This window comes from Chenopodium album, chromosome 16 (genome assembly GCF_948465745.1).
Source record: "Chenopodium album chromosome 16, dcCheAlbu1.1, whole genome shotgun sequence".
Classification (NCBI taxonomy): domain Eukaryota; kingdom Viridiplantae; phylum Streptophyta; class Magnoliopsida; order Caryophyllales; family Amaranthaceae; genus Chenopodium; species Chenopodium album.
In genome coordinates, this window is record NC_137849.1 from 49,160,065 (window position 1) to 49,188,012 (window position 27,948).

The 27,948-nt window shown below is 33.7% G+C and overlaps 5 protein-coding genes and 1 non-coding gene across 8 annotated transcripts; 2 read left to right on the forward strand and 4 right to left on the reverse strand.

The window, feature by feature from the left end:
* Positions 1-43: 43 nt before the first annotated feature.
* On the reverse strand, positions 44-2,757 carry LOC145585787 (uncharacterized). 3 transcript variants are annotated; one of them, XM_081642499.1, is made up of 3 exons: positions 2,584-2,757; positions 1,806-1,855; positions 44-1,321 (listed from the first exon to the last, which is right to left on the reverse strand). In XM_081642499.1, exon 3 carries the CDS (start codon positions 1,316-1,318, stop codon positions 323-325), a length of 996 nt encoding a protein of 331 aa, XP_081498625.1. In that variant the 5' UTR covers positions 1,319-1,321; positions 1,806-1,855; positions 2,584-2,757; the 3' UTR covers positions 44-322. The 3 variants fall into 3 exon arrangements, with proteins under 3 accessions (XP_081498625.1, XP_081498627.1, XP_081498626.1); XM_081642501.1 differs by having other exon boundaries at positions 2,596-2,749; XM_081642500.1 differs by lacking the exon at positions 1,806-1,855.
* A 1,161-nt stretch (positions 2,758-3,918) lies between these two features.
* LOC145585789 (wax ester synthase/diacylglycerol acyltransferase 11-like) lies at positions 3,919-8,285 on the reverse strand. The gene is made up of 6 exons (XM_081642502.1): positions 7,975-8,285; positions 5,908-6,501; positions 5,732-5,798; positions 5,278-5,351; positions 4,836-5,183; positions 3,919-4,434 (listed from the first exon to the last, which is right to left on the reverse strand). Exons 1-6 carry the CDS (start codon positions 8,218-8,220, stop codon positions 4,237-4,239), a joined length of 1,527 nt encoding a protein of 508 aa, XP_081498628.1. The 5' UTR covers positions 8,221-8,285; the 3' UTR covers positions 3,919-4,236.
* A 302-nt stretch (positions 8,286-8,587) lies between these two features.
* Positions 8,588-8,660, reverse strand: TRNAA-CGC (transfer RNA alanine (anticodon CGC)). Its single transcript has one exon. It is a non-coding gene; the product is annotated as a tRNA-Ala (tRNA).
* A 2,800-nt stretch (positions 8,661-11,460) lies between these two features.
* Positions 11,461-18,969, reverse strand: LOC145586868 (dynamin-related protein 5A-like). The gene is made up of 16 exons (XM_081643826.1): positions 18,623-18,969; positions 17,631-17,694; positions 17,420-17,524; positions 17,210-17,311; positions 16,113-16,163; positions 15,951-16,012; positions 15,685-15,775; positions 15,230-15,294; positions 14,858-15,052; positions 14,652-14,771; positions 13,731-13,801; positions 13,370-13,595; positions 12,804-12,854; positions 12,338-12,566; positions 11,987-12,126; positions 11,461-11,849 (listed from the first exon to the last, which is right to left on the reverse strand). The coding sequence occupies exons 1-16, from the start codon at positions 18,749-18,751 to the stop codon at positions 11,721-11,723; spliced, it is 1,830 nt and encodes a 609-aa protein (XP_081499952.1). The 5' UTR covers positions 18,752-18,969; the 3' UTR covers positions 11,461-11,720.
* Positions 18,970-20,610: 1,641 nt separating this feature from the next.
* Positions 20,611-23,379, forward strand: LOC145585790 (uncharacterized). The gene is made up of 2 exons (XM_081642503.1): positions 20,611-21,568; positions 22,866-23,379. The coding sequence occupies exons 1-2, from the start codon at positions 20,864-20,866 to the stop codon at positions 23,025-23,027; spliced, it is 867 nt and encodes a 288-aa protein (XP_081498629.1). The 5' UTR covers positions 20,611-20,863; the 3' UTR covers positions 23,028-23,379.
* A 910-nt stretch (positions 23,380-24,289) lies between these two features.
* On the forward strand, positions 24,290-27,795 carry LOC145585791 (calcineurin B-like protein 4). Its single transcript, XM_081642504.1, has 8 exons — positions 24,290-24,475; positions 25,180-25,262; positions 25,406-25,465; positions 25,850-25,958; positions 26,058-26,110; positions 26,815-26,895; positions 26,987-27,099; positions 27,210-27,795. Exons 1-8 carry the CDS (start codon positions 24,397-24,399, stop codon positions 27,286-27,288), a joined length of 657 nt encoding a protein of 218 aa, XP_081498630.1. The 5' UTR covers positions 24,290-24,396; the 3' UTR covers positions 27,289-27,795.
* Positions 27,796-27,948: the final 153 nt, after the last annotated feature.

Sequence of the window (27,948 nt, forward strand, 5' to 3'; positions counted from 1 at the left end):
ATAAACAAACACCATTAAACACCAAGGGCACAAGTACAAAACATAGTGAATAAGTACTTTTTCATATAATTAAGGAAATGATTACATGATTTCAGAGCATGCTCTGCGTACAACTTCCTAAGCAAAATAGGCTTCCCTTAGCAAAAGGTAACATTACATTAATAAGTACCCCAACCTTCCAAAAAAAGCAAAGTAAAACTAACAACCAAAGCTAAACTGGCTGTCTTCCAATACATCTAATTTCAAAAAGGAAGCTAATAAGACCTAAAGATTATTCTAAAGCCATTGAAATACAACAATGACATACTACAACAACATAAATCTAATCTAACTTAGGCTTCATAAAAAGTGTTTCTACTTCAGGAATATCAGCCTCAGCCACCAGGCCTTCAGATGTTCCAATTCTCAAGGCTGTTGGGCGATAAACATTTCCAACATTGGTTCGCTTAATTGGACAAGGAGGAGGTACTTCACTAACAAGGATCTTTGTTACATCATCTGTTGGAGTGACACACTCAGCATTAGCAGCAACGTCTAAAGGCTCAGATTGTCTAGATTGCTCTCTTAGACAATCAAGATGTTCTCTTAAAATGAAATACTTCTTTTGAACCAAAGAGCATTCTTCACTTACTTTTGCTGCAATACCATAGTTAGCATCAACTATCTCTAAATTATATTGGCAGGCAATGTAAAACACTGCTCTCTTTGCCACCTTCTGTTGAGCAATGGCTGCTGTTAGACAAGGTTCGCTGAAAATACACTCCTTCCTCATGTTAGTAGGTGGACAAGTCACCACAACCCAGGCTATGTAACCATGGCCATCAACCCAAGTATATTCAACAGCAGTTGCACAAGCACCAGTTTTCCTGACAACAACACCTAGAAATTGTGTACAGTCAAGTGAAACATCAGCATAGTCCAATGCTGAATGCGTTCCAGAGTCAACTCTCCCAGCAGGTCTACATGACCCCCTCCTCTCTTGTACTAATTCAGCACATTTGTGCTTGTAAAGCCTAGTACAGAGCTGATACATTTTAATTCTATCGTAAGTGAAATCAGCTACCCGAACTCCAAAGCTAGAAATCAGTCTATGCACAGCTTTATGAGTTGCCCTCTCACGAGATTCATCAGCTGAATCAGCCTCTCCACCGTAAAACAGAAACCCAAACCGACTATTTGGTCGATTCACTCGCACACACGCATTATGCTTCGCTACATCTATGAAGCCATAAACTGGTTTTGAAAATTTCAACCAAGCAATTATCTTTTCCAAAAGAGGCTGGAATGGAATGAAAACTTTGCGTGGTGCTACAGCCATAACCTGTAACGAGAATAACCACGTTAAGGACTATGAGTAAACGATGAATTGCCCTTTTCATCATGGCTTTTTCAAAAGCATAAACTACACAAACAAACTTATACAAAAGAAAATTAAAAACAAAATCTTAAAACCACCCCCTCCTCTAAAAAAAAAATTAAAAAAATTAACCACCAAAAAGTAGAAAACAAAATAAGCAAAAAAGAATGTTTATCAAAATTTCTATTCAAAACATTTGCTTGTATATACATAGATATACAAAATAGGTAGATGATAGGACCAGTAATTACATAATTCCAACCTTAGCATCATTCATGATAACAATCTAAGTGAATTTACCCATGGAACATAACATTAAACATACAACACAGTCTACTAAAACCAAAGGAAATGGGAATTTGTACAGGGAATAGACCAGTCATTAAATAAAAGAAACTCAAAATACTACACAAATGAAGCCTTTTAGAATTGTAAGAAGAACACATACCAAATAAGAATCACACTACAATGATAGAACAACAACTCCTACACAAATCCCTGCCATGTAAAGAAGAAATAATAATCAGCTACTTATTAATCAGGATTGCAACAACAGCACAATCTAACAGTATTTTTTGTTGAATGTATGGATTTTGTGTTATATTCAAGTGATTTGTACTTCCAGATTTGTCCAATTCGGATAATGCACTGGTCAAGATAATAAAAGTAGAGATTTTAAGTAAGCGATGTTTAATGTCTGAATTTGCAATCGTTGTCCAAGAAATCAAAGCATATGACATAGAACCAGCTTCTAGTTCGGTGCAAAAGTACAAGCACTTACAAATAGAACACTGTCTGAATTTAAATCCTGATCTACCAGCAACCACAATAGAAACATGCACAAGCTCATCCAACACCAGACATCTATATATATATAAAGAGTAAATTCCCAACCCTAGCTAACAACACCGCCTTAATTTTATTTTATTTTTTTTAAAAAAAAATAAATAAATAAAAATAATTAAGTCAAAGTAATCGTACAAAAGTGCTACTACCTAAGTCACCTACTCTGATAATAGGCAACACTAAAACAAAGCAAGAAAATATGGAATTTGTCAAAAAAAAAAAAAAAATTGGAATTTGCAACTTGGGACCACCGACAACAAACACAATGCTAGCTAAATTAACAAGACTAACAATGAAATATTGTTATTAATCTATAATTAAACCAAAACATGAACTATACCCAAATAAAAAATACAACAATGAAATCCATGTCCACAAACCTCGTAACTTACGCGGCTGCCTGAGCCTCCTCCACCATTCCTCTAGCAATTTCTGGCGACCATTGAGCAGTACCACCGCCATGGCAACGACTTCCATTCTTCTGAAGACACCTCCCTACCTAACCCAGACAATTGGTTGTGCAAAAAAAATAGTTGCGTAATAATAAATTTTTTTAAATTCATTCATCAGAAAAAGCAGCTAGCACTGACCAAAGATGCAACGTGGCCCATAGAAGCAGCTGGCAACACACAATCCACACATACTACTCGTATATTACTATCTCATTCACAAGAAAAGGGAAAAAAAAGGGCAAATTGGGTAATATATTATTGTTGGGGGCAGTAGAGTAATAACACCAAGAATCACTGTTCATAAGCACGGTAGAGAGCAAGTTGATGGAAGTTTTAATGTTTATATATATAAATAATAATATAATATATATATATATAATAATATAATATATATATATATATGTATATATATATACACACCCACACACACACACAATTACGTGAACAGTTACTGATCAAACCTTATTAGTGATACTTTGGGGATGGGGATTTCTTTACCCTTCAACCCCCCCTCCCCCCAAAGTGTCTTGTCTGTTAACCTAGCTGAGAAGGGCTTTTAATTCTTAATTATTATGTATCTCGATATTTAAAAAAATGGGTAAGACCTTTCCACAATAGGAAATTTTGTCCCCAATAATATCAAGTTTACCTCATTTGCTGAATATAATCTCATTGGTAATCAATCTTGTAGAGGTATTGAGTAGCCGGTAACTATGAGAAGTTCTGAATTTACTATGTCCCGATTACCGGCTACTCATAGTACAGACAATTCATATTAAATCTTTAGAAATTGGATGTTTTGAATTAATCACATTTTCTAAATGCAATCATCCTCCCTCTCATTAAAATTTTACCAAGAGCAAAAGTAAGCAAATGATGATTATAAAGACGTACGTAGCCACGTACTACGTGGAGGTATAGGGATAGGATGCTTGAAATTGTGATAAACGTACGTTATTGATTTGAAACCCACCCATAACAATTAATGAACTAACCCCACTCAATTTTTATCAAAACAAATTTGATCAGCACTAAGTTATAAAATAAGAACTCTTAAATTCGTGTTTTCAATATGCAACGAACAATAGTACATCCATAGCAATGAATACTAATTGGTTGCTGGTGTACTGGTGATTGATTGAATGGGGTTGTACTTGGTAAGAATTAGGGAGGATCGCGTGTTTGATTCCCTACAACAACAATTGAGAAGGAACTGAAACTTAGCCACCTAAAACTTAACCCCGAATCCAGATTAACCCAATTGAAATCCACTATCACAATTTTTCTTTAATGTTGGATAATTTACAAGTGGATAGATAAAGCAATCTGAGAAAGTTGTTATAGAAGCAAAATAAATAAATTGATTATTCTTAAACACAAGAAAGAAATTAAACAAGTAATTAAATTTAAATTTAATTAGGGAGGTTCAGCCCTAACAGATATATAGGATGATTGTGGTGGTACATTCGTTGTACGCACGTATATGGTTGTGGAAGTACATAGGCTTATCGCGGCTGATGGTGTATGACTAAATTCTGCATTTAGTTATCCAGGTTGGTTTGCACCGCGGTTGTATTAAGGTCATCGCTCTGTAGTTGCACAGCCATTTTGTGGTGCAGAGTTTTTGACTAGGCCTTTTGCTATAACAGCATCCTTCACTAATTTGAGGGAGTCAACAATATCATCACACAATTGATGAGGATCAGGTATTGCATCTTCATCAACAGCAAGAACTAATGTCATCTTGTTGATGTAACTTTGGAAGTTAATCATCACTTCCTGTAAAAATATAAATATCACCAATGTTATAAACTTATAATGGGTCTAATTTACAAATAAATACATGATCAATTCTTTACACAATTGTACTATATAAGCTAGAGTTTATCAGAACCAGCCCATCTTGAATCATTAATATAGGTCAGGTCCAATGGACCAAATTTATTCGTCTAGTCCGGTTTTGGACCAGTGCACTATAGTCTTCAGCCTGCTACACCCTGGCCCAATTTTTAAGACTTGGGCCAACATTAAGTTGTAACTTGGCTAGGTATGACCCATGATTAGCTTTAGTACAAAAATCAGAAAACATACATCTTTGCATATTTATTAGCATGCCATGGTTTAGTAATTTATTAACAAAGAGAATTTATAGGTTGTACAAATTGAGGTGTGCAACTTACATTTGGTTGCCCATATGAAGATGGGGCAAGAAAAGCCAAAGGATGGCCATAAAAGCCAATTTCCTCCGTAGGTCCAACTAAATTCGAGAAGGCGATTGTTGTATGAGAGTTGATTTTATCAGACAAGGCACTTGCAAATTTTGCACCAAACAACTTCTTAACTATTTCAGCAATGAAATATGTGTAAAAGACCTCTAGTGAATTCTTCTTTCTGTCTACTGTCACCTTGGCTTCTCGGATGTAATCTAAAGGATCATCGCGCAATCCAATGGTGAACGGAAGAAGCACGTAGCCAATTGAATTACCCCATTTTGCCTCTGTATCTTTCTCCATCATATCAGCTAATGCCTACAATTTTACATGACATACAAAAATTGACTCATTTATGGTATGTATTATTTTTACACAAAATGTTTGAATTGTAATGTGAAGAATGCCTCACTTGTATTCCTCCACTTGGTCGAATGTTGATAAGAAGAACAGATCTAAGACGAATATGATCATTTCCATTCGTTCCTGAACACAAAGCATGAAGATTGAAACATTGATCAAGCTAGCACATTAAATGTTCATGCTTGCTAGTATTGTCTAAATCGTTCCAATCCGACCCAAAGCCAAATTTGTGCAGCCTATATACGTCTAAAGTCTAAAATTGTGGCCTAGCTAGCTCAAATACAATTTTAAGACCATTTTGCATATAGCCCGTTAAGTAAGTTTAATCCAACTTAGCTTGAACTCTTGAACCATAGTTTTCGGGACTTACATTGGATGAATATGTAACCCTTTTTGGGCATAACATGACCCAACACATGACCAACTAGGCAAATATAGCAATTAATATGCTTTAGCTACAACTTTCTAGCTTTAAAAAATTGTTGTAAAAGCAAAAGGCTTACCATATTTTCTGTTAAGATAACGAGATAAACCAGCTTGTGTGATTCCTAGTGCAACATCATTGACAGTCTGTATATTTCAATGCAACAAAATTCATGTATATTAGTTGAATCTAATGAATCAAATTTGACAAAAAACGCGATTAATAAAAGATCAAATACGAAATACATGAACTTACTCCACCAATTGCGTTCTTCACGAATTTCATATCATCAAGGCTAAACGTCTTGTAAACAAAACGCCTAGAGGTATTCACTACACTTCCTCTAGAACTACTCTTAAGAGGAGATTTGTCCTTCAAAAAAATCGAAGTTGCTACAAACATCAACACATCAATCAAGGTGTTCCAAGACAACACTAACATCCACCACAAGGCCAAAATCCATCTCCAAATGAACAACTTTGGATGTTTGTTATCATCAACATACGTTTTTTGAGCAGGAATGGTAGGCAAGGCCGTTGGATCAGAGGTCTTACGCGTTAAGGCTAACATCAAAGAGATGAGGGAAGTTCCATCGCCAAGTGAATGATGAATACGGAATATTCCAATGCCCTTGACATCTTCGGAGAGCTTAAGATGAAGGATATGGATTTCCCAAAGTGGCCTAGACTTGTCTAATGTTGTTTTGCTAAGGTTGTAAACGTAGTCTTCAAGATATTTTTCAGGTGATTCTATGTTTTCAAGGTCTATTTTTGGCACTATAAAGTGCTTGTCTAAGTCCACTTCTGTTCTCACCCATTTCAACTCTTCTCCTCTACATAAATCTCCTACCTGTAGGAAATTAAAGCAAATTAAGGATAAGATTAATTCATTGATTATCAATTCAAGATATAACAATCAATAATGTAATAAATGGTTTTTTTATTATATATTTGAGATTCATTATCAATTCAAAACAGGATTATCAATATACTTGGTATGTGCTAAATGGTTGATTTGCTTTGTTAAGACAACACTTTTCATATTATATGTTGCTTGACTAACATTATCTATCATGTTGCTTGACTAAGGGCATGTTCACGTTTACTGAGCTGAACTTATTGGAGTTGAATTGAATTGAACTGAACTGAATAGAGATGAAATGAATATTTTATTAGAGAAGGATATTAGGAATTGAACTAAATTGATTGAAGCTGAACTGAAGTGAATTGAAATTAAACTAAAGTGAATAGGCCCTAACATCTATCATGTTGCTTGACTAACATTTATCAAAAAAAAAACATCTATCATGTGGTAAAATGACTAGCATCTATTAACACAATTGGTCAAATACATAGCATAATTAATCCTTCGGTGGATATTGGGGTTTACAACATCTATCATGTGATAAAATGAAGAAAAAGTAAACTTGGTTTATCTATTTATTTGACATTGGCAAAGAAAAGTTATTCAAGTAAACAAAACATCACTAAATACTACTTTATCATTAAAGCTACTTATTTCATGAGTCATTATTCTTGTGATACCGTACAAACTTATTCCTACTTCCAAATATTGGATTATTATTAAAAGGGGTTTTTTGGAGATACAACTTTTTATTTGTTTTTAAATCAAAAAAATCTCCCCCACTCAATCTAGTATCTAAATGATCTATTTAGAGAAAATATATATATATATATATATATATATATATATATATATATATATATATATATATATATATATATATATATATATATATATATATATATATATATATATATATATATATATATATATATATATATATATATATATATATATATATAATAACAAATAAAGAAAGAAACCCCTAAATCGGTACAATTATATTGCTCACATTTATGTAACCTTATATGTCACTTTATGGTTGGGTTGTTTACATTTATTTCACCCTATATTGGCTAAATGTCATTATTTGATTAATTTGCTCACATAAGCAACCACCCTTTGGTTAAATTTGTCATTTTATGCATGCATGATTATGTTGTCTTTTTTTTTTCTTTTTTTTCAACTAAGGATACTTATAAAGCATGGTTATATATAGTATATTATGTATGCATGTTTATGTTTATATTATTGTTAATGCACATTAAACAGATTCACATATAGTGATTGTATATAATTTGTTACTAATATGCATGCAACAAAAAAATATATATTACGTGATTGAAGATATAATTGGTCAAACATATATGTTAAAGACTGCACAAAATAGAAGTATATATTAAAAGGAATACATTAAAAAGAAAAAGCACATGTAAAAGGGAAGAAGTAAATAATTACCACAATGCTAGAGAAACGAGGATGCTTGAGAAGAGTACTGGGAGTTTTGGACTTACAAAGCTCAACATCAATGGTAGTTTTGCAACCCATCATTGCTAAAATATGTATATTAAAGTTTGGTTTATGAAATATGACCGATGATGGACTCAATGGCTCTTCTTTTTCATAATCTTCCAAATTAATTATACCTTTATTAACCTTAATTGGTTTTATCACCCCTTTTTTCCTCCTAAGAGCACCCTCCATAATCCTTTTTTTTTTTTTTTAATTATTAATCTCTCTTCTTTGGAAGCAAAACAAGGATAAGAAGAAAAGTGTAGAAAGTAATGGTAAGGTGCAACAAAGATTATGGCCTATTTTTATAGACTACAAATAAGTTGTGTGTTTGTCTGTATCTTGTGACTTACTAAAGTAAAAGTTGTCATATTTGTAATATTGTTAGCATTTATAAAAGGGGGGGTTGGGAAAGTTTATATTTAAAGCTTTGGCTTGATAGAAGTTGTATAATTGGAAAATGACACTAATTTATATGTTATGTTGACAAGTGTGTAGAGGAATATAAATATTGATAAAAATATAAAAAGAAATAAAAAACGAACAAAATTAAAAATTTTGGAGGTGCGGGGAATCGAACCCCGTACCTCTCGCATGCGAAGCGAGCGCTCTACCATATGAGCTACACCCCCAATCTTATTGATTATTGCTTTGTTTTAAAGTAATATTAATAAATTACTGTCATTTTCAATTCTATGAGCTACTCGTATTACATTTCTGTACATCCGCCGTATGATGGTTCAGTCATCCACTAGAGCATTTAAATTTTAATAATATCAATTTTCCAAAAAAAAAAAAGTTTTATTAACGTACTTTCCTCGAATCCTCAATCCTCCAAATTAACAAGTACATAACAAAGTTAATGTTTGTAGCAAACTTTTTCTAAGAGTTATTTTTTTCAATGATTAGGTATTTTCGATAAGTTCGTTATTAAATTTGAAAAACGATGGAAAATGATCGAAACAATTTTGAGTGGTCAGGGACATTATGATGTGATTGAGGTCTAATTCATTTTTTGATTTATTAAGAATTTTGATAAGATACGTTTATAGTCGTTGTACATAATTTAATTTAGATTTAGAATTTTGATAGAGAAATCCTCATAGTCGAAACAATTAATTATAGGAAATCTTTAGAAATTGGAATTTAGATAGAGAATAGTTGTTGTACATATATTTAATTTAGGCCCTGTTCTCATCAAATTATTTTCAGTTCAGTTCACTTCACTTCAGTTCAGCTCTAATAAGATAAGTTCAGTTCAGTTCAGCTCTAATAAGTTTAGTTCAGTTCAGTTCAGTTCAGCTCAGCTCCAATAAGTTCAGTTCAGTTCAGTTCAGCCAATGAGAACAGGCCCTTAGATTTGGATTATTTTGCAGTCCACGTATGCTCCGATTTTGCAATCGTTACCGGAGAAGGTTATGGTCTCTCATGATGTGAAGTCTAGTGTAGCGATGTCCTCTACCTTTACTTCACTACAGGTATCCTGTGATGAGGATCGGCAGACGGTGCCCAACAGAGTCTTAGTCGGTTCCCATTTTACAGCAGTCATTAGGTTCTCCAGTGGCGCAAAACAGTTCGGAGTGCATGACTGTCCTTTCTAATGTTGATAGTCCTATGGAAGGGATAAATTCACAAGAGTTGTGTTTCCAGTTTTCAGTTTGCCACTTTGCATTCCAGTGCCAAGCCTTCAAGTCAATCGTTTCGCCGTCACAGGTCTATTGTTCATCCTCGGTTTAGGAAAATGAGTTGTGTGGAGGACCGACCTAGATCAACTGCGGATTGCTAGGTGGTTCGTGTGGGTACAAAGCGTATTCGTGGGCCCAGTGTGAACTTCAAATACTGCAACTTGGCTCGAATAAAGTTTGCTCGCAAGTGTCTCTTTGGTGTTTTTGTGTAGTGTTTGTTGGTTGTCTTTGTTAAAGTTTTTCTTTATTAGTATTCTTTGTCAAAATAAATAAATAAATAAATAAATTAGATTTGGAAATTTGATAGAGAAACTCTCAGAGTCCAAACAATAAATCACAGGAAATCTTTAGAAATTGGAATTTTTAGATAGGGATCTCCTCATAGTACAGAAAATTCATATCAAATCTTTAGAAATTGTTAATTTGTAGATCAAGAAATCCTCATTAAACAGGGAATATAATTGGCTTGAAGACTGAATGAATCTACCCACATTATGATGTGGTTGAGGTTTATACACGCGTAACTATATGACATTATGTTAGATATAGTGACCCTAATTTTTATATAGTAACTTTTATAATTCATATTCAGTAGTATATAAAACATTTCATTTTAAAAAAAATAACCTCTTATAAACATAGTAATCTTTTATTTATTTTTTAATTAATAAAACAATCATAATTTCTCTAATATTAGTGGTCCGCAATTAAACACATTTTCTAAAAGCAATCCTACTCTATTTTCATCTTAATCTACTCGTAACTTAATGATATAGAACTAGTTTGTGGCCTGAGCGATGCCCCAGATTTCGTTTAAGTACAAATTAAAAAAATTATCTTAAGTTTGTATAATTTTTGTAAAGGAATGTTAATTAAGTAATAAAATAAAATGACATTGTTGTAGAATAAAAACAACAAATACAATAGATTAAAAGGAAATTTTATTTACGGTGAATCAATGTGAAATGGTTTTCCACTTAATAGGACAATAATGGTATTAAAAGATCGAAATTCCAAGGGGTGTAAGGTTTTAATGTGGTCCAAATAATTATATACATCGACATGTCATTATCCATGTGGCGCCATGTCATAAATCTCATGATGACTTAAGAGTGACACATGTCGTCAACATGTTGTCCCTTTGAGTTTTAATAATATTATAGATTTGTTAAAACCATCTTAATATTTAAGTTTCCGAATATCAACTTTTTTATAAGTCAGGATGGATTAGAAAAAACTGAGAGTATTTGTAATTAATCGGTGAACGCAAGCCCAATCCGAAAAATTCTACCACCTAATGAAATATTTACAGAACCTCAATACTACCTCCGTTACATATTATTTGCAACAATAAGACATTTTCCCTCTCTACTTTATATTTAATCGTTACAAATAATTTATAACGGAGGTAGTATTTGGCAAATGTGGTAGTCAAACCACAATAAATAAATCAATAACTTGTACAGCGGATAGATTGAGACGCTTGAATATTGTAGTTGTGTGACATCCCGACCTGTGTTATGTAGCAATTCGTATCATTATCTATCATCCCTTCCCTAACTTTTATCCCAACATTTTACACCTGTATATATATACAGAATTAAACTTTAAAAGCGACTATTTTTTTTTGTAATAAAACTTTAAAAGCGACTTAATTTATATTAATGACACATTTAAATCAAATGGGGCACACACAATATCTAGAAAAGGGGTTGGGGGTCGGATGGGGGTCAGTTAAGGTTTGACGTCGACAAAAAAGAGGCACCTCACTGCATAGAATTCTGTAGAAGTTCAAGCATCAAGGATGAATAAGACATTACAACCATCAGAGCATATACACATGCTAGTAGAAATAAAATTGGGTGTGACTCGTCGTCCCCTACAATGGCCTCAATCATGGATGAGAAAACCATGCTGTATATTTCTATATGAATCAAAGAATCACATTTTTGCTACAACTAGCAATTCGGGATGCACAAAGAAAACGATTCTGCTCAGATGTCTCCCTTACTTGGACCAGGCAATAGCATCAATCTCTGACTGCGCAGTCCTATACAACTCCAACCTCTTTCCTAAGTTGGTACGCCTCTGCATAATTGCTGGATCCTCATCCAACATCTTACCCAATACTTTTGCCTGCAGAGAGAAAGCAACATGAGGATGCTTAGATTGCCAAGAGAAAAATGCATTTCAAGGGTTTAATTTAGTGGGGAAGGGAGGGGAGGAAGGACTACAAGATAGGAAGAGATGTCAATTGGGGCTAGAACACCAACCTCTTTCCCACCCAACTCCGTAAAGAAAACATCAAGCAAGCTGCGCTTTGCATCACGTACTTGACAATAAACAATTGATTTAGGAATGGAATTTCTCAATGTAGCACAAACCAAGTTGACATATGACAAGACAGTTGATCCTGTAGGAAAAGCAGAAATGAAAGATTAGTATCGTCAGTATGTTAGGAAGCTACCAATGTAACATTGTTAAGAATCTAAATCTTAGCTAACTGAGACCAGTACCCTTGTTGCAAGACTCAGTAAAAAAAAAGAATGGCTTTCCACAAATCAACATCTTCACAGATGAATTGCATGCATCGTTAGAAACAAAGACAGTGTAATGTTGCTTACCAATCCGACGGAGATATGAATCATTGTACCGGTCAAAAATTGAATGTGTTGGGTTGCCACCCTTCTCAACATCTTGAGGAAGCTTCCGGAAAAAATCGACAGTGAGGTAACCACACTCCATATCAACAAGCTGTAAGGTCGCTCTCTTGCTTTCATCTCGCATCCTCTCTAATGACTCGGAAGCAGCATTTGCAACTTCTACTCGTAGGGAGGGGTATTGTCTTAGTTCCTAAAGTTCAAAAAGAGCGTTCGTTATACATTGCCTTCAGTCACAGCCCTTTTTTCTATAATAAATAGAGAATAGGACTAATCCAGATAGATAACACATGTTTTTATTAAAAATTTAAAAATAAAATCGAGGACAGATAAGACCTTGAATGCTCAGTACACATAGAACATATTCTACATTATGTCATTCCCTTATGGAGCTTCATAACCATATGCAACTAAAAATGTAACAGCTTACCGCAGTTTCACTGATAGCCTTGTGAACAAGCTCCTTCAATATTCCATGAACCTGGAGAGACAAAATGCATTCTGTCAACAATAAACATGGGAAGACAGAAACGATTAATTTGTACCCCAAAGAGAAGCAAAAACAACTTTTAGTTTATACCTCCTCCCCCCTCTCCCCGAAGGAGAGTAATTGTTATGATTAACCAGTTTATTTCACTTCTGGTCACATATTGAAAACACTAAACACAACAATTTTAAAAAAAGGCTTAAAGACTGTACCATAACAGAAAGTGAATAAAACTCCCTCCACTCAACTGTCATAGACTAAAATTGAGTTTCTTGCATCTCTGTTATATGTTTCAATTGCTATTTCAATTATTACACCAAGAACAACAGATGAATTACATAAAAAATAAGATAAAAAAAATAAAATAAAAAACCCCAAACTCCTATATCTAAATTACATAAACGCGTACTAACTTCTAAAAAAAATCCAGCTGCATGAAAAACTGGTGTTTTCAAGAAGACCCCGGTCAACCTAAAGAATTCTATCAATATATAATATTAAGAACATACCGCATCAACTGCAGCCTCAGCAGGACCTCTAATTGAACCCAAACAAGATTCAATCAGTCGCCGATAACCTTGTTCGGGAGCAATAAGATGAGGTTGATACCCATCAGCTTCTGTGATTAATTTCCTCACATTCTCCATGGAAAGTTGCTTGTCAAATTGCAACCTTTTCAAAGCAGCAGGAAGCTGATTATCAAACACACCATAGATTCTGTCACCACCTGGGCGTCTGCAAAACCACAGCAAATGCAGCTTAAAGACATTGATGGAGAAAAGGAGAAGAAAATGAATGACAAGCCAAACTGAAATCTATCTATCTAATGAGATGCCAAACATTCAATTGAAAGAGTTAACGGTAACATACACCCCATCAAGATGTTCTTTAAATATCTGGTCAAATCCTCGACATATTTCCATGATCATGTATAACTTGCCCTGCAAGAGCACAAGATAGTAGAAATAATGATCAATAAACTACTTTGACCCCTTATTTATTATGCATAAACAAACTCAAAACTCAGGTAAGGATTAGAATACAGTAAACTAGTCCTAGAAAGCCGGAAACAGAGAGATTTGGACATACAGGTGCTCCATATCTATATTAAAAAAAAAAAAAAAAAAATAAGGGCTTGTTTGGCATTGTTTTTTGTTTTCAGTTTTCTGTTTTTTTGAAAACAAAAAACCAAAAACGGAAAACAAGAAAAATGTGTTTCCACTTTTCTGTTGTCAGTTTTCAAATTTATCATGATTTTAATAAGTTTGTCTAATTTTTGTTTTATTATATGATATATATCATATGAGTTTGAAATCCAAAAAACCAAAAAACAGAAAACCACAGCGATGCCAAACGAACCCTAAAAGTTTCTTTTCAGCATTAGAGGAAAGTCTATTGTTTAGATGAAGTCAACATGCTACACAAGTCCCCTTGTCATGAATGCACCAATAAATGTTATGAGCATTCCTACTAATAGTAAAAAGGTAGTGCAGCAAGCAAAGAGAATCTAGAGACCCATCTTCCAGTCACACTCTACAGTGACTTTTGGTGTGTGTGTGTGCATGTAGGTGGGGTGAATATGATAACATTCTTTTCATCGCATTAAGTTTGAACACTAAAGAAACATAATATAATAAATAAGAATGCATTTATCTGTCTTAGTACGACGTATGCATGATATCGTGACACTTTATTTATCCAAATCTTTGACAATATCGAACATAAATTTTCATCACGTTGATTGGAGTACATAAAAGAAAGCCAAAGAATATGAGGCTTTAAAATACTTACTCCAGCATCAGTAGCAACAGGCTTCCCAAGACGGCTCAACTCTGATTCTAGTTCAACAATAGTTTTGTTGATAAGAGACTGAAGGCCAGGAATACGGGATTTGATGACAGTTTCTAAATGCTGGAAGATTTGAAAATTTTCAGATTAGGTACAACAGTGGATAATAATGAATATTAAAAGGTAACATCCATGAAATATCAACATACCTTGGACATCATCTTAGCTAAGAACTCTGAACCCATTCTATGAGCAAGATGCTTATACTCTGGGCTACTGGACCAGAATTCTCGCTCTTTACGTCGAGCAACAATCATATCGACATTTTTATTGATATCAGCCTGTGATCGATTTACAACACCCACCCATGGATACTGCAACTTGTATGATTTGCCTTCCAAAATCTAGAAAATCAAGGATATTGAGTAAGGAATAAAAATGCAGGCTTCAAGTCTCCAATTGTTTGTCTTCCTAAAAGAAGTATTATTAGTTTAGTGCCTTTATTAAACTCTATTCCAAAATAAGAACCATTAAATAGAACTTTACAACTAAACAGTCAGCCTAATATAGAAAGTACTTACATCAACCGCATCAGTTCCTTTGTCCATAAGATCAACCTTCGTCAAAACTCCAAAAGTCCTCTCTCCTAACATATGAGAACACATTATCAACAAGATAAAATGTATCTTAGTATACCATTTTTGTAGATGAAGATGTTCAGCTCAAAAAAATTACCCAAAATGTCAACTGCTGCCCACACAACTTGTGAAACTTGCAGTTGCAGACTTCTAGTAACCACTACCACCAACCCTCAAGTAAAAAAACAAAAAACTTTTACCCAAGGACCAATACTAAGACATTATTTCCTGGACAGGAACAATAATTTCCTCACTACCCAAAACTTCTCAACAAAACCCTATATACAACAGTGGCTTCAAAATCCGTATATGGAAATCAGGCAAGCAAGAGCTAACAATATGCTTCACAATCTATTATGAAACCACATCAAGATGGACAAAGAGCAGAAATATCTTACCTTTAGGATCCACTTCACGAGAAATTTTAATTGCGTCAGAAGTAGCAAGATCTTGATTAGCAGGAGAAATTGCCAAAATAATACAATTGGGCTGCAACAAAGACAATGTATCAGATATTTTGATAAACTCGCAATAAATAGGAAATGAAGAAACACCCAGTGGATTTTTTTTTTTTTTTGGGGGGGGGGGGGGGGGGAGTGGGGTTGAGGGGGAGGCAACTTATAAACACATTAATCAACAGATTGTTCAGCTTCTTTTTATATACCTTCTCAATAAAGGAGCGAACCATATTTTCAATATCTTGAACAATGCTTTCAGGTTGGCCATCTGAATCAATGAAACAACAAAAATATATACAAAGCTCATCCTCATATAATTAGCAACAAGATAATAAATAAGGATAAGTGCTTCAATGAGGACAACTCACCAATAGCCACTTTGGTAAGTCCGGGAAGATCAATCAGCGTAAGATTAACAACTGCCATAAGCCAAATTGTAATTAGTACAAACTGCCTTCAACAGGAAGTTCAAATAGGTAATTATTATAAATTATAACACAAATTAATCAACAATATGCAACAAGACGAGAAATGAAGCCCTCGGATATTCAGCACAATAATTAATTTAAAGCCAAAAACAAAAGAGAACAGTAACACAAATTAATTGGCAACTACTAAGGCGAAGATAGCATTTAGCAAAACTGGACCAAGACTTAGCCTGTCTGTGAACCAGGACGTCCAAAAATTAAAACTAGTGACTAGTTCGGCCGTTGATTATCCTCATTCCTTATTTCACAGTCAATTACATTGTACATGATTGCTCAGATCAGTCCTAAAAAAACCCAAAATCAAAGAGAACATTTAGGTTCATTAATACCCAAACCTTTTTAGAAAAAGGAGAAACAGAAAATTGGTGCTCTCAAGTTTCAAGGATTCAACCAAGCCACCTAAAAAGTTTCGTTATAATGGTTGTGTTTACTGCATGAGCTTCTTAACTTATACGTACAACTAAGCAAAGTAGTAGAATAACAAATTTTTCCTACATTTACGTTATGAAATTGCTCCATGATTTAAAATACATTCCTACTAGTGTTATTATTACCTTCATCTCAAAGAAATAAAAATAAAATAAAGGGCAATTCTATCTTCATATGCTTAAAAAACCTGCTTCCCAATTATCTCAAATTATTAGAGGATACCTTGCAGAGTATAACCAATGTGGCTTCGTCACTAATTTTGATTGTGGTCATCGTTTAAGGTAATTTCTTTTGATAAACTAGCAGATTAATATAAAGTCAACTTTTAATGGGCATACCATAAAGAGTATACATGCAAACTAAACGATAAACATAAAATAAGGTTCTTCATGCAAACAAAAAATTGTCAACAGCATTTTTAAAAAATAAAATAAAAAATCTTCTGGCACACGATTGACCTTACACGTGTAATTACTCCTTTATATGTGAAGGAAAAGGCCATTCAAGCGGCAAAAAAAAAAAGAGAGAGAGAGAGAGAGATGTCTTACCATTGGGGGAGTATATACTTAGATGAATAGGAACACTAGAGATTGCTTTACTACGCCCAGTCTCTCTATCAGTCTCATCCGCTATCTCCTTCCGCACAGCAGCTGAAGAGGCAATATCCAAGGTTTACATTGAAACTTTAAATAGAAAAGATAACATGAACAAAAAAAAAAAGAAACAAATCAGTGACCGTCTATGAAAATATAACATACCAAAATCCGTGATTCGTTTCCTTGGAAGGTGCATAAATTCTGCCCATTCTCTATTTTCTTCAACCCTGTGTAACTGTAGAACAAGAGGACGCCTAGTAACAATACCTGCATAAAATATTAGCATTAATTACAACCAAACAAATTAAAATATGAAATAATTAAGGAAAAATTAATTACAAAAAAACCAAAGTATCCAGAAAAAGATCTATACCAGATCCACGAGGCAAAAAGTCCTTGCCAACAATGCTTTCCAAAACTGACGACTTCCCCGAACTCTACAAATCATCAAAACATCCCAGGGGTAAGAACATACTGTACGATATGAAGAAGAGCAAGACAGTATGCTAAATTTCAACCTATGTGCATCATTCTCCGTCCATCACACTAAATTCTGTTAGAGATGATCAATACTTCATCATCACTCTAAAAGCTACCTATTCTTGAAATCAACAATAAAAACATACAATCTAAGCATATAATTCTCATACTATCCAGATTTCTCTTCCATTAATATCAAGCCCTATATCGAGCATCATCACCAACCAGATTGATACACACAAAGCACAGCCAAGAGAATCACTAAGTGATTATCAAGAAGAAAACAGCTCTTAAGACATAAACTTTACCAATAAGCTAAACTTCTGAAGCATCCAAAATAGAATACTCCCAGCATTTGTCTCATGATCACCATTCTCTTCGTTTTGGTCTGTCAACAGTTTAATTACCCTAATCTACGTATTTAAATCGAAAAACGCAATCACCGACTCCGCTTTAGTAGGAAACCACAATGATTCATGAAATACAAACTATTCTAATTGCTTTTCTTTCAAAAAAAAAAAAAAAAAAAACACTTCTTATACTTGGGGAATTTCATCAATATAAGGTACACAGAGCAAATTTCTGTAAAAATATTGAACCGCCAAGTGTCGGTGATGGATAAGCATCAATGCCATAGCTTAAAACACTAAATCTATAAAAATGGCATCAAACCAAATCACAAATCAATTTAAAAAGCTAACATCCTAGCATAATTCGAACACAGTGAGCTACTCCAAACTACAAATCGAAATTAAAAAAAGGGGAAAAAAATCCATCTCTAACAATCAAAGATTCAAAAAAAGATAACCCTAATTACGAAAACCAAATTAAAATGAAAGCAAATAAAAAGTGGGATCTGAGAAGAATCGAAGATCTGAGCAATACCTGACCTCCGACGACAGCGATGGCGGGAAGAGAATCCCAAAGAGTAGGAAGAGCGCTTTCATCACCATGATCGCCGAGAGCAGTACAAGCTCTCTGAATCTTGTTAACAAGAGAAATCAAGTTCTCCATTACTGTAAATCAAAGCACCGATTAAGATCGATGTGAGATTGAATTTTAGGGTAGGGTTTTTCGAAAATTGAGAGATCTGGGGATTTTTGAATTTGAATGAGAAAATGGGGAGAAAAGAAGAAATGAAGGAAGACGCTGAGAAAGATTATAAGAGAAGAGAGATAATAAAAATGAAAAATAGGAAAAATAAAAGGTGATTTAAAAAATGTTGCAAACAAAGTAAGATTGCGTTGGTTTGGCTGTTATTTTTCATTTTTGGTTTGTTTTTATAAATTTTATTTGTTGTTTTAATGGACCCACTTTTTAGTGTAAGAATGTTGGAACGGCTATATTTTGTGTGTTTCGGAACGTTTATACAGTAAGAAGGTTTGGATCATTTGAATGTGAATTGGTGTTCATGGGCCCATAAATTTGAATCTTGGCAGTTGGCACAACCTTCAATGTCAAATTAGCTATAGGCCGAGCAATGACCCGAGTTATTAAGTTTAATATAAAATTAAAAGGCTTTTAAGGTAATTAAATATACTACGTAGGTAAAAAATAATTTAACAAGTGATAATCTTATAAAAGTAAAGTATAATTGGTAATATAATGGGAAAATTTTGTTAGTGTGTAGACGTGAATTTTGTTTTCTTTGAGAAAAAAATTGTATTATAGGTTAGTATGATAAATTAAACAATAAATATACGCTATTTGTTGAGTTTTCCCTTGAGATAAAAGTGTATTATAGGATAGTATGATAAGTCCTTGTAAAAAAATAAAAAAAAAATTAAACAACATGCTTCATGCTTCTTTACTTTTCAAATATAGGATTACCCAATATAGGTTCGAATCTTTGTTTACAATTGAATTCTCATTTATTCCTACAACATTATCCTAATATTCTCATTGCTTTTCTACACAACTCAACTACCTAAAATTTGCCAAAAGCAAATGCAATTAGATAACACAATTTGTTACTCAAATAAGCTAATAGAAACTTCTATTTCGCAATAAGTAAGGCCAAAAAATTAAAATAAGACCATTACACCCACAAATATCTTGATATGGTTGAGGGACCAATTATTAAGTATGTATTGAGTACTTTTTTTTTTTATTTTTTTTTATTAATATGTATACATAAAACATTGGGACAATGATATGCCACATTTAAGGTGATATATGACAATTATATACGAAGCAAGTATCAAGATCCGAGTTTTTATTTAAAGCGTATTATGAATTGATTTTGACACAATTGATTCCATAATCCTCATTTCATTATTTAACTTATACAAACTCCAAAGAGTCAATTCTATCATTGAAACCTTTTTGCGTTCGCTTGTTTGATGACACTTGATTGAATCGGGTTGAACTTATTACGGGGCATGTTACTATTTTTTATAGCATTAGCCACATGTTACCATATTTGATATCATCATCGTCTTACTAACATGCTATTTTATTGAATTACCAATCAAATTGAAAGTAAGCTACTTGAGATAGACAAATTTCAAACTATTCTCGTACTCTAATTAATTTAGATTTCATTCATGTAGATAAAATTATTTCGACTGAATGCTTACAACATGTATTATAAATTTAAACATATGTTTAGTTAAAACTCGTGAGTTGGATAAGTGAAGCCCACCATTCGCCTTGGGCCAGTTTCAGCAAGGCAACAATTTTGCCAACTTACTTACAACTATTACAATTTACAAGGCCTTCTCTTTCAAAAATGTATTGAAAAATTGGCCTTTCCACATGTTTCCAAAAGACTCCAATTCAATCTAAGATTTGAGAAACGTGAAAAGTTTTTGGTGTAATCTAGCATATTCCTATAATCTTTATGGTGCAAAAAATGATCCCATGTTACACAAAACATGAGTACAAAAGTCCTAATAATTGCCCTTTTTATGGCTCAAGTTTCTCAAATCCTAAGCTTTTACAAACAAACAAATACCTTTAATTTCAGCTACCAATTACCTCAATTCTTCTCCTCACACCTGTTCTGTTTTTTTCCTCCCTCTCAATACCTCTCGTTTTCAGTTCTTTCTCGATGAACTCTGAAACTAAGTGAAACCCAGAAAATAGGATAAAAGATTGAAGCTTCTTTATTTGCAGTTTTTTCTCATGAAATCTACTGCGATAAAACCCTCTTTACCTTCATCTTTTAATCAAAAGCTTTTTAATCCCAAAAACAACCCATATCAAAGAGCAATTTCATTGTTTTCCTCATCAATATTCAGGGCAAAACCCCAAAAGAGAACAGTTTGTATATCATGTAAACTTCCAATTAATGACCCTCCTCATAATAGCTTCAATCATTCAACACCCTTAAACCCCTTTTCATTATTAGTTCCAATATTACAAAGTATAAAGAATTTCACAGCAAAAATAAACTGGGTTTCATACTTAAAAGACCCAGCAATTGATGAAATTACTAGGTTTAACAACAAAAAGACACAATTTTTGCACAATGGAGGAGTTGGGATGGCTCTATTAACCGTGCAATCGACTGCTAAGGACAGATTTAGCCCCTTTGTTGCGACACTAGCCGCGAATCCAACGTTTGTTAGTGGATTATTGGCATGGTTTTTGGCGCAATCTACTAAGGTATTGCTGAATTTTTATGTGGAAAGAAGATGGAATATGAGGATGTTTTGTGCTTCAGGTGGAATGCCGTCTTCTCACTCTGCTTTGTGTACTGCTATGACTACTTCTGTTGCGCTTTGTCATGGTGTTGCTGATGCTTTGTTTCCAGTTTGTTTGGGGTTTAGTCTTATTGTTATGTATGATGCTACTGGAGTTAGGAGACATGCTGGTATGCAAGCTCAGGTAATATGTTAAAAGTTAAAACCATTATCCATATTTGGTTTGTTCTACTTGTACCACTAGTAGTAGTTTCGTAGTTAATATGTTCCGGGGCTATTTAGGGCCTGTTCTGATTGACTGAATTGAATTGCACTTATTGAAGATGAACTGAACTGAAGTTATTAAAGTTGAACTGAAAATAATCTGAAGAGAACAAACCCTTATTTATTATACACGTGGATGTACCTGGAAATAAATAGGTATGTAACATTGTTGCACTATGTTATCAAATTTACATCCTATGACACAATGGTTTGCTATGGTTCTAGTCATAGACTCGTAGTTAATATGATAAATCTATCATATACTTATGTGTACCTATAAATGAATACTCGTAGGTGAGTTCACAATCAAATGCACATCAACACTGTAGAGCTGTTCACTAATTCCTGGCTGTTCTGTCTTCTGTGTATGACTGTTAGTTATACCTCGTTCTTGAATTAGTTGTCAAATTGCTCTAATCTCCCATAATTTCATGATAGGAATATGACATATCCTGAGTATCATTGATTTTTCATAATTAAGGAATATGACCTTGCTCTACCAAACTTGCATTTATTTCCTTTCTCATCGTACTCGTATTGTTATTGAATGTACAAGTAGTAATTACAAAGTATTTTTAAGCAGTGTACAGGACCACCGGTGTGCATATATTTTAGTTCTCACTCAAACTTGTTTTTCTTCTTATTATTATTTGACAACATACAAAATTTTGTTAGCTATCTTTGCTAGTTTGCTTTGAATTGTTTTCGTCATCCCATACTCCAGTTTAAATTCTCCGTATTTGCAATGACATACACTACCAGTTCCTTTATACACAAAACGATTGCATTATTAACGTCGTAACAAGTTGCACTTCTGTGCTCAATTGAGGCTAGCTAACAAATTAAGAAAATTTCAGTTGCCTCAACGGCGATTTGAGGCCAACTACTTGGAGTAATGTAAGGCCAAATGCTTTAGTTTAAAGTGATGAATTGGTTGTTTATGATGCATCTAGTTAACCTTTATGGTGTGCATGACAAACCCTACTGAAAGTAATAGATTAACTGAAAGGTGGGTATAAGCTTAAAAGATGTACTTTGTATTTAATATGCATGTGATTTGCTCTTTCTCAAGTCTTCAATTCGAACTGCAGTTTTAGTTTCTAATGATACATATCCTCTGTCAAAATTCTTGACCTATTTTGATACTCCGTAGTTTTTATTTTTAACCTATGCGGAATTGCTAATATATTGGTTCTATATGGGATTCATTCAACTAGGTTCTGAACAAGATCATTGAGGATTTATTCCAAGGGCATCCCATCAGCGAAAGGAAGCTCAAAGAGCTTCTTGGCCATACTCCATCACAGGTCTTTGCTGGAGCTCTTCTAGGTATTGTAGTGGCTTGTTTTTGTTGCCAGGGTTGTTTGGTTCCGATATGATAAACTTAAGTTGCTTCTGAATGAAATCTTCTTCGGTATAAATGTCTTGGTTTGCTAATGCTAAATAAGTCTTGGCAATTGGCATACAATTAATCACTTCAAGGTGATATCATAATAAGTACTGAAGAAGCTATGGATTCATTAGTTGCTAAGTTGCTTCCTTGAACATTTGTATCAGTATGCATTTTTTGTAAAAGTAGATCATCTCAATATAATTGTTGAGATGATGCTGCTGGTGTAATTTGATTGGTATTGTAATTTGAATAATAATGATTAAATGTATGAGAGCTGCAATTTTTGTTGCTAGTTTTCACAAAATTATCTAATCCAATCCTAATGCCAACGCTTGTGAGTTCCACCAGCCAATCAGCTATTTTACTCCAATCCATTTATTTTCTGGGCCAAACAGCTTGAAACCAACTGAGGCCATTACATTGTTGCTTGGTTTAATTTTTTTTTTTTTTTTTAAATTTCTTTTTGCTATTTAGAGTCGTAGGTAAGCTGGTTTTCTTATGTTTTTGAGTTTCAATAAAGCTACGTGTTCTAAGTATATTTTGGGTTTATTATCGTATTAAGTCTCACGCATGAGATTAATATTCTCAATATAGTCTGGATCTCCTCGAATTCGAATATATATATATATACAAGTATATATATTTGAAAAGAGACTACATATTCTAAATATGTACTCCCCATATTTTTTTAGGTAAGATAAACTGTCATATCGAATTGATGTCTCACATGTCAACTCGACCAAATTTACGAGCTCGACACTTTAATGTTTACCTAAGGGTCTGTTCATATTTACTGAGATGTGCTGAACTGAATTGAACAGAATTGATTGGAGCTGAAATGAACTGAATTGAATAGAGATGAGAGAAGATAATTAGGAGATAAACTGAACTGAAGTGAATGAAATTAAATTAAAGTGAACAGGCCCTAAGTTGTTTGTGTGTATAAGCGGGTGGGCACGCATGTGGATATATGAAAAATGGATAACAGGGGTAATAACACAACCTTAACAGGTCATGCATCTGTCAAGTAGTCAAGTGTTTTCTTGCAATAAACGCTCTCGACTTCTCATAAATTGCCCTTCATACAAATCAAGATTTCCAAGTGACAACTAAAAAGTCAACCTTTTCAGCTGCCAACATTTTTTTTTTTCCGACGGTCTCTATCAAAGTTCGTGTGAATAATCATATATGGCGCAATTTTATCGTCTCTTTCACTCCTTTTTATTTTCTCTACATTTTATACTTAAACTTCGCATTTAAAATTGAGCAGCTGTTTAATTTTTGTGTTCATAATTTTTCTTTTGAGTTTTGGATTTTATTCATAAGATCGTTGTTGTTTAAATTAAAAATCAAAAATGGGTTGTGGGAATTCAAAAGACGAAATGAAATTGTCTTCGTCTGATAATTTCTCTCTCCTTGCGGCAGATACTGTTTGTGAGTTTTCGATCTTTTTTCTCTTTCAATTTTTTGATTTGTAATTTTTGTTATGCTTTTTTTTAGGGGGGATTTTTGTTTATGGTTTTAATTGAATGTTTTATGAAAATATAAGATATGTCAAATGAATGTGTATGAGATTTGATTTTTTTTTTTTTTTTTTGAATGCTTGAACTTTGTTACCATAATTTCTTAATTTGGGATTGATTGGCATGATTGCATAGCTAGAATTTGTTTCTATGGTTTGGATGATACAATATAATGGGATGGCTAGTCCTCACTAGCCAAGTTTTCCAATCGTGCAACCGGTTGTACAATGTGCACGGTACAATCACAGGTTATTACTCGTATTTGAATGCTCAAATGAACCATGAAATAGCATTGGTTTGTACATTACAAATGGAACTTTTTATACTTACCATAATCAATGAAACAATAATTTTTTTTCTTAACTTCATTATATTCTAGTATGTTTAAACAAACGACCATGAAGGTGTGCGAGTGTGACTGAACAGAATATGATCTTATTACTCCATATTTTTTGAAAGGTTTTTCTTTTTCTTTCACAAAAGTAATGTTACATACTTCTTTTTCTTTTCTTTTTAAAAAAAAAAAATAAAGAAGGTATGCCCAAAATTACCTAAATATTCTAGGGAAAATAAATATTTATAATTTGATGATTTATTGATTGTTTTGTGTTGCAGTTACTGAGGATGAAGTGGATCTTTTATATGACTTATTCAATAAACTCAGCAACTCTGTTGTCAAAGATGGTTTTATTCAAAAGGTATATAATATTCTTGATGTATAAGTGATACTTAATCTGTTTTATATGGTAGCAAATTAACAGTTGTTATGCATTTTTTTGTTGTTATATTTAAGTTATTGTTGTTTCTTTATTCTGATACAATTATCAATTATGATAATCAGGAGGAATTTCAACTTGCATTATTCAAGAATAGTATGAAGAGAAGCCTTTTTCTTGACAGAGTATGTGTTTCCTTTTAGTTGTGTTCACTTGTTCATTTTTCCTTCAGTTTGCATAATAATGAAGTATTTTTTGCCTTACAAGATAAGTTGAGCGGTATTTATTAAGTATGAAGTATTACTTTAGGATTCAGAAAACTGGACAACCTTGTAGTAGCTATTTGAACTGTGGGAATATCAGTGTGTGATCTGATTCATTCACTGATTGCTAGGTGTCACGTGTCGTTTTGGCAGTGACTGATATATATGGTGGATTTATTACTATCTAGGACAAATTACTGATTCACTACTGTTTTTGTTATATGCACTTCCCAGGCCAGTTGTACTGACTGAAAATGTATCGCGGCCTTTTGCCCCAGCCTTACTAACTTGGTTGCATACTTGCAGATGTTTGATCTCTTTGATGTCAACCACAATGGCTGCATTGAGTTTGGAGAGCTTGTTCGATCACTGAGTGTCTTTCACCCTAGAACTCCTGACAAAGATAAAATGAAGTGTAAGCGATACCTTGACTTATATTTAAGTCCGAAGTTCCTAGATAGCTCAATAACTTGTTTTGCCAATTATTTCCTGCTAACTTATAGCTTTCTGGCAGATGCATTTCGGTTGTATGACCTACGAGGAACTGGCTATATTGAACGTGAAGAAGTAAGCGTATAATTCACTTCTATATATATCCAAATAATAAATACCATACTATCCTTGCATCAGATGTGCATTGCCTTACCCTGGCCTTGTGGTATCTGAGGGGTGGTATCCATTTCGCTTAGCACAAAGAATTAAAGTCATAACACCGTTAATCTTCCAGCTCGCATGAAAAGATTTCATATGCTCCCTTTTCAAAAATTTAGAAGGGATTAAAATCTGCCCTAATCCAAGGTGAAAGGCCATGTTCAATAAACCTGATGACTCAAAGCTACAATATGATTACATGTATTCACATTATTAGCTGCAGAACACTGTGAAATCATCAAAACAATTATGTGGCCTGTGAAAAATGAGGAAACGACTTATCAGAATGTCAACACGAACAAGAAACGGAATATGGTCTAGTCAGATGTATAGTTCAGGTTATTTTAACTTGTTTGAATTATAAATTAAAATTTCATGAGAAAGGGTCTGTAAGTTATATTGTTCAACTGTTCATTCATATATATAGCAATCTAAAGTAATGGTTGAGTATATATTTAGGTTTGAGTGAAGCTAATGTTGTTTATTAAGGTTTGTTCAAAGTTAACTGTTTTGTTTTGGGAGTAGTAATTTAATGCCCTTGATGCAGTGATTTTGCTTCGGAGATGATTTACAATAGAGCAAAAGTGCATAGTAGTAATTTTTGACTTTCATTTGTGCAGTTGAAAGAAATGGTGGTGGCTCTTTTGCAGGAATCAGACTTGCATCTCTCAAGTGATATCGTTGAAGCCATTGTTGACACGGTATGGACTTAAAAATTGGAATTGCTTGTTATTTTTCAATCTATGAATATTGATTGAGTTGGGCAAATATGGCTGCTTTCTTTGTTACCAGACATTCAAAGATACAGATTTAAAAGGTGACGGGAAAATTGACATGGAAGAGTGGGAAGAATATGTAGCGAAAAATCCCAAACTGCTAACTAACATGACTCTTCCCTATCTAATGTGAGGATTTGATTTGACTTGCTCTTTGAATTTCAATATCTTTTTTAGTATCTGTATTTTGTCAGTATTTCTGCACATTTGCACTTTTAAACTATTCTTTGTGCTTTCAGGGATGTTAATCTTGCTTTTCCGAGCTTTGTGGTGAACAAAGAAGCTGAATGCTTAGAGAGAAAGGGACCGGAGGAATAGACACAGGTTCTTTCTTTTGACATGAACAAAGAAGCTGTGTGTTTACTGTTTAGTTGAAGCTCAAAGGGGATAGAATCTCTGCATAAATGCAGGGGTTAGATGTACTGGTAAGATAGCTGTCATGACTGTATGAGCAATGTTGTTGATCCATTTGCGCACTGGACTGATGGCCAGATGGGTAGCAGTCTAGCAGATGATGTGCATATTGCACGGATGCGTTATATGCTATGAGGTGTGAAAATATACTCCATAACATGAACATACTGCTTCAATGTAAATGGAAGTTTTGTATCGTAACATTCACAAAATTTCATAAGCAATCTTGCAGTAATTAAGTTATCTGAGTACTCGTATTTTTCAAATCTTGACAGCACAAATACTAGTACATGATCGCAAATTTAGTCTGTCAGTCATCATTTGGTCTTATTGTACTTCTGTAGTTGTGGTTATTCCGTTATTTGTATCTCATACTGCACATCCTGAAATAAATTAATGAGTTTTGAGGCCCTGATCATTGAATGCTTCGAATCTTGAGCAAGGCGATTTCACTGCTGTACAACCTAATATGCTGTTACCATACCTTTTAAAGCTAAAATACATCGTTTTTCATTTCTGCAGCTAGCTAGTGTTATAGACAAAGTAAACTTGGATATACATACA

What these genes read in the sequence shown, in the direction of transcription:
- LOC145585787 (XM_081642500.1), bottom strand. Translation starts at nt 1,318, where the DNA reads ATGGCTGTAGCACCACGCAAAGTTTTCATTCCATTCCAGCCTCTTTTG.
- LOC145585789 (XM_081642502.1), bottom strand. Translation starts at nt 8,220, where the DNA reads ATGGAGGGTGCTCTTAGGAGGAAAAAAGGGGTGATAAAACCAATTAAG. An exon ending in TGAAGAACGCAATTGGTGGA is followed by an intron (nt 5,799 to 5,907) that starts GTAAGTTCATGT and finishes TGAAATATACAG; the next exon opens with ACTGTCAATGATGTTGCACT. An exon ending in CTTCATATGGGCAACCAAAT is followed by an intron (nt 4,435 to 4,835) that starts GTAAGTTGCACA and finishes ATATTTTTACAG; the next exon opens with GAAGTGATGATTAACTTCCA.
- LOC145586868 (XM_081643826.1), bottom strand. Translation starts at nt 18,751, where the DNA reads ATGGAGAACTTGATTTCTCTTGTTAACAAGATTCAGAGAGCTTGTACT. An exon ending in TTCGCTCCTTTATTGAGAAG is followed by an intron (nt 15,776 to 15,950) that starts GTATATAAAAAG and finishes TCTTTGTTGCAG; the next exon opens with CCCAATTGTATTATTTTGGC. An exon ending in AGGCTATCAGTGAAACTGCG is followed by an intron (nt 12,567 to 12,803) that starts GTAAGCTGTTAC and finishes TTTGAACTTTAG; the next exon opens with GAACTAAGACAATACCCCTC.
- LOC145585790 (XM_081642503.1), top strand. Translation starts at nt 20,864, where the DNA reads ATGAAATCTACTGCGATAAAACCCTCTTTACCTTCATCTTTTAATCAA. An exon ending in ATGCTGGTATGCAAGCTCAG is followed by an intron (nt 21,569 to 22,865) that starts GTAATATGTTAA and finishes TCATTCAACTAG; the next exon opens with GTTCTGAACAAGATCATTGA.
- LOC145585791 (XM_081642504.1), top strand. Translation starts at nt 24,397, where the DNA reads ATGGGTTGTGGGAATTCAAAAGACGAAATGAAATTGTCTTCGTCTGAT. An exon ending in TGACAAAGATAAAATGAAGT is followed by an intron (nt 25,959 to 26,057) that starts GTAAGCGATACC and finishes GCTTTCTGGCAG; the next exon opens with ATGCATTTCGGTTGTATGAC. An exon ending in GCTATATTGAACGTGAAGAA is followed by an intron (nt 26,111 to 26,814) that starts GTAAGCGTATAA and finishes TCATTTGTGCAG; the next exon opens with TTGAAAGAAATGGTGGTGGC.